The 5480-nt window shown below is 48.1% G+C and overlaps 1 protein-coding gene across 1 annotated transcript; it reads left to right on the top strand.

The window, feature by feature from the left end:
• The first annotated feature begins 926 nt into the window (after positions 1 to 926).
• LOC102117861 (C-C motif chemokine 4) lies at positions 927 to 2889 on the top strand. The gene is made up of 3 exons (XM_005595248.4): positions 927 to 1243; positions 1800 to 1914; positions 2505 to 2889. The coding sequence occupies exons 1-3, from the start codon at positions 1168 to 1170 to the stop codon at positions 2590 to 2592; spliced, it is 279 nt and encodes a 92-aa protein (XP_005595305.2). The 5' UTR covers positions 927 to 1167; the 3' UTR covers positions 2593 to 2889.
• The last annotated feature ends 2591 nt before the right edge of the window (positions 2890 to 5480 follow it).

Genomic DNA, 5480 nt, shown 5'->3' with positions numbered 1-5480 from the left:
TTTATACTAGAAGAACATTCTCTATCTGAGTCTCTAATCGAGTCTAAACATTCTCTAATCGAGTCTTCCAAACTTGATTCTTACTGGTTTATATGTCCTGTTCTTTTGTTGGTCCAAGAAAATATCCTGAAATCTTTATTTCTCCTCCGTTCCCTCCTTGTTCTAGGACAGACTAGCCCTATCTCTTTCCTGAATTAAGTTTGAGTACAATCGGTCTTTGAGTGTGGAATAGCTCCTAGCAGTCTATCAGTCAGCGGTTTCTGTTTGTGGTCACACTCTATGTTTATTCTGGAGACTACAGCATGGAAAGAAAATAGACTTTGGAGTCAGATGAATCTTGATTCAGATCTTGGCAGTGCCACTCATCAGCTCTGTGGCACTGAGCACATCAGTGGACCACTCTCTGATCCTCAATTGTCTTATCTGTAAAATGAGATGACACACCCCTGCTCAGGGCTATGGAGGGATTAGAGATGATATGTGTAAGACAGCTTTCCCAGTGCCAGGTACATGCTAAGTGTCCAATAAGAAGATACAAACGTTGCTAAGTCACCCCACTGGATCCCTCTGCACATCCAATGCTGGACTCTTCATGCCCAAGGAAACATACAGGACACAAAATTCAGTGGCACTCAGCTCAGCAGAAGAAGGCACAGGAAGGGGATCGGGGGGGTCCTGGCTCCCCCTTTGTTCTTGGGGCCAGGCTTGTGGCCAGCCTGGAAAGACTGACATGAACCCTCCAGCATCTGGGGGTGCCAATCACCAAGAGCAGCACAGTTGTTGTCTACAAGTCACTTATAGCAGGTGTGAACATTTCATCTTTCCTCTGTGGTTTGCAATTCTCCCCCCAGGTCTCGGTCACTTCCTTTGGTGGTACCACTTCCCTTTTCTTCTAGCCTGCAGTTCCCTCAGCTTTCCTCTATGATGACATCGCCCTGGGGAAGAGAAGCTGAGAGGAACTCCTCACTCAGCTAGCTTCAGGAGCCACGACATCATCTCTACCATGGAAATTCCACTCGCTCTGCTGAGCCCCCACATTTGTCCCAGGCCTCAGAGTCTCTATAAAGAGAGATTCCCAACTCAGTATCAGCACGGGACACAGCTGGGTTCTGAAGCTTCTGCGTTCTGTAGCCTCACCTCTGAGAAAACCTGTCTTCCACCGACACCATGAAGCTGCGCGTGACTGTCCTGTCTCTCCTCGCGCTAGCAGCTGCCTTCTGCTCTCCAGCACTCTCAGCACCAAGTAAGTCCACTTTCGCAGCTGCTGTTTCCAGAGCCGAGGTGCAGGCAGAGACCTTTTTTCTAGTTGTGGCTGGTCAAACAGTGGGATCTGGGGATGGGACAAAAGGCAGCTAGGAAGATTGCCACGAAGTCTGCGCTAAATGTAGAGTCTAGTATTCAATAACATTCAAGTTCGTATTTTCTCAAGAATTAGCAACTAGCAGAGGAAAAAGATGGGCTGGAAGTCAGACTGTTGAATTGGCTCTGCCTCTAATTACTTGTTCAAGCAAGCCCCTGTCCCTCTCTGTGCTTTGGTTTTCCCATCTGTCACATGAAGGGAGTGCGATGTGTTCTGAGACTGAATCCAGTTCCAGTCTTCTAGATTTCTTTCTTGTTCTTGTCTGAAGATCCAGTATTCAGAATAAGACTCCCGCTCAGGTGAGGTGGGAATGGATACAAGGGACCATATTTGTGGTTCCGGTAGCTCCACAGGGATGCTCAAAGAAGACACAAAACTAGAAGCCAAAATAAACAGCTCCCATGTGCAGTGTTGATCTCACCCTGGCCTTTCCTTTCAGTGGGCTCAGACCCTCCCACCTCCTGCTGCTTTTCTTACACCGTGAGGAAGCTTCCTCGCAACTTTGTGGTAGATTACTACGAGACCAGCAGCCTCTGCTCCCAGCCAGCTGTGGTGTGAGTATCAACCCCTGGGCTGCTCTGGGAGGCAAGGGCGAGGGCTGGATTTTAAAAGGGGGCCTATTTTGGGGAGGGGGTGATTGAGCAGTGGGGAGGCAGCTCTCAGGGCTGAAGCCTTCCCTGAGAGCAGTGAGGACACAGGTCATGAACTCATTTTTCAAGTGCTGAAGGCGGCTGAGCAGGAGCCGAGAGAGAAGGGGTTTCTGGGGAGGAAGTTATCCAGAGGACTGGAAAGCAGGGGAAGTCGGACAGGTCACATGAGATATGGACGATTTCTCAAACCGTGCTAGAAAGACATGTGGAAAAGTCACTGCCAGGCTGGCAGGGAATGGGCAGATCTATTCATATTGATTGTAATGCCCACTGGTTCCTAATCTGGGAAACCCCTGGGGCCCACAGCTAACTCCAGTGGGTGGAAGTTACAGGGAGCCTGGTTCCAGTGCTGCCCCGGGAAGGATCCCATGCACCAGAGCTGCCCACGTGGACCATGGTCAGGCAGAGGAAGATACCGACCCCAGGCAAGGGAAAAAGCCAGATGACCTCAAAGGTCTCATGGGATTCTCATCTGTCCGCTCCTTGTTCTACAGATTCCAAACCAAAAGAGGGAAGCAAGTCTGCGCTGACCCCAGTGAGACCTGGGTCCAGGAGTACGTGTATGACCTGGAACTGAACTGAGCTGCCCAGAGACAGGAAGTCTTCCGGGAAGGTCACCTGAGCCTGGACGCTTCTCCATGAGACGCATCTTCTCCACACTCAGGACTCCTCTCCGCAGTTCCTGTCCCTTCTGTTAATTTAATCTTTTTATGTGCTGTGTTATTGTATTAGGTGTTATTTCCATTATTTATATTTGTTTAGCCAAAGGATACGTGTCCCCTGTGGGGATGGTCCACAGTCACTGTTTCTCTGCTGCTGCAAATACATGGATAACACCGTTAATTCCATGTGTTTTCATAATAAAACTTTAAAATAAAATGCAGACAGTTTCTTTGTGATTTTAATTTGATTTGGGGGTAAAAGGAATTGCCTGGTACTATCGGAGGGGCAAACTAGTTTCCAAAAGGAATAAGAATGAGCAATTGCTGCATCCTTAATATGAGCTCTGGGCTGCGCACTCTTCATACATCTCACTGCGTACTTTCTTTCAACAAGGGTTTTAACACCCTTATGAAGTAGGGACTGTTGTCCCCAGTTTCACAGTTAAGGAAACAGAGGCACAGAGAGGTGAAGTGACTTGTTGAGGCTCGTAGGTCGACTTGGGGAGTGTCATGAAAGAATGCCCCAAAAAAGGAGGTTATCATTTCAACATCTTGAGGGGAAGTTGTAAACAGGGGAAGCAGCACAGCAAAGGGGGAAGAAGAGTGAGAAAACTGTCTTCATCATCTTATCATCAGCATAACATTGGGAAAGTCATCTTGCCTTATCAGACCTCAGTGTTCACACCTGTGAAATGGGGATAACATTAACCATTTCGAAGGGCTGTTGTGAGGTGATGTGTAAAGCACCCATCATGGGACCAGGCACCTGGAAGATTCTCTCCTTCCCTCTGTGAGCTTCAGCCTTTTCGTTTAAAATGGACCTAGCAGTTATCAGGGTCATCATGAGGATTAGATCAGTTAGTTGATGGATCAGCACTCTAAAGCCCAAGCTACTGTGAAGTGTTGTCATGAGGACAGAAGGATGGAGGTCTGTTTCGTTTTTTTTTTTTTTTTTTGGCAGAGTCTCGCTCCTTCACCCGGGCTGGAGTGCAGTGGCACAATCTCAGCTCACTGCAAGCTCCACCTCCCGGGTTCATGCCATTCTTCTGCCTCAGCCTCTGGAGGAGCTGGGACCACAGGCGTCCGCCACCACGCCCGGCTAATTTTTGTATTTTTAATAGAGACGGGATTTCACCATGTTAGCCAGGATGGTCTCGATCTCCTGACCTCGTGATCTGCCCGCCTCAGCCTCCCAAAGTGCTGGGATTACAGGTGTGAGACACGGCGCCTGACCGGAGGTCTGGTTTTGTTTGGAAGTGTTGCAGGAGTAACCTAAAGCCACTTCTACTTAATTATCCTTCAATCAGAACTGCCTATTCCATGGGTCAGAGACAACACGGCTCTGAAACAGAATTACATGCACAATAAAGCCTGATCCACAGGACATAGACTCATGGTCTACTAAAGCTAAAAGGAAACTTTAGACCATCTGGTCCAACTCTCTCATTTCATAGAAATTGAGGGCCAAGGCCTCGGAAGTAACTTGCCACATGTCACTCAGCGAGTGCATAGCAGAGCAGGACCCTGGCCAGTGCCAGCTCCCAGGCTCGGGCCCTTTCCTGCACACCTTCCCTAGTGACACACCTCTGTGGTCCCCAAAAGGAAGACCGGTCGAGTAAGGACAAGGCCGAGACTACCTTGAAAATCCTTCGAGTGTTCTTAGTCCTATGCAAAAGCAGAATTGGGGCCCTGTACTTCTCTGGGGAAAACAGACACAATTCCCTTCCTGTTCTGCCCTTAGTCACTTCCGTCATTCCAGAGCCCCAGTGGAAGCCTCCTTCAGATTCTGCGGGGACCGAGAGAAGGAGGTTAGGGGGCATAGCTCATCCAAAACAGATGTGAGGAGAGGCTGGCAGTGAAGAATGTGCCTGGCCATAGTTTCTGCTTTCATTTGCCTAGATCTGAGCTGTCCAATATGTTAGCCACTGGCCAAAGTGGCTATTTACAATTTCATTACATTTAATTAAAATGAAATAAAATTTAAAATTTAGTTCCTGAGTCACACTATCACATTTCAAGTGCTCAGTAGCCCTTGGTAACATGGCTAGTTACCACGTTAGACAGCACGGATTATGGACTTTCTGTCCATCATCACAGAAAGTTCCGTTGGAGGGCAGTCTCCTAGAATATTCTCAGAGCCTAAAGAAAGTGAAGGGAGGGGCAGTTGGGATGGCCTGTAAGATTAGGGTGTGGATTTGGAGAAAAATATACAATTCTATTATAAGGGGATGGGATGGGAGAGAGAATGGACGACCCCAAGCCAGAGACAAGGTATAGATCACTGTGGTAGCTGAATAATGGCCCCCAAGACATCCACATCCTATTCCCCAGAACCTGTCAATGTCACTTTATGTGGCAGGAGGGACTCTGGAGATATGATCAAGTTATGGATCTTGAGATGAGTGATTGCCCTGAATTATCTGGTCAGGCCCTAATGTAGTTGTAAGTGTCCTTATAAGAAGGAGGAAGAGAAAAATGTGGCAATAGCGGAGAAGGTAGCAATGTGACCAGAGAAGAAAGATGCTATGCTGCTGGCTTAGAAGATGGAGGAAGAGGCCAGGAGCCAAGAGGTGTGAGGATGCAGCTCTGGAAGCTGGAAAAGGCAAGGAAATGGTTCCTCCCCTAGAGCCTGCAGAGGGAGTGTGGCCCAGGGAAACTAGTTTCAGATTTCTCACCTCTAGAACTTTGAGAGAATAAATACGTGGTTATAAGACACTAAGTGTGTGGTAATGTTTTGCAGCAATAGAAACAAATACAACCACCAACTGACGCGCCACCAATAGCGACCCCCAGTAGCTCAGTGTGGCA

The sequence above is a fragment of the Macaca fascicularis genome, chromosome 16 (genome assembly GCF_037993035.2).
Source record: "Macaca fascicularis isolate 582-1 chromosome 16, T2T-MFA8v1.1".
In the NCBI taxonomy this organism is placed as follows: domain Eukaryota; kingdom Metazoa; phylum Chordata; class Mammalia; order Primates; family Cercopithecidae; genus Macaca; species Macaca fascicularis.
Note: the sequence above shows the minus strand (reverse complement) of the source record. Positions and strands in the feature narration are given on the sequence as shown.

Bases quoted from the DNA above. Each gene is read 5' to 3' on its own strand.
- LOC102117861 (XM_005595248.4), top strand. From the start codon at position 1,168: ATGAAGCTGCGCGTGACTGTCCTGTCTCTCCTCGCGCTAGCAGCTGCC. The intron at 1,244-1,799 runs GTAAGTCCACTT...CTTTCCTTTCAG, and splicing joins TCCAGCACTCTCAGCACCAA to TGGGCTCAGACCCTCCCACC. The intron at 1,915-2,504 runs GTGAGTATCAAC...CTTGTTCTACAG, and splicing joins TGCTCCCAGCCAGCTGTGGT to ATTCCAAACCAAAAGAGGGA.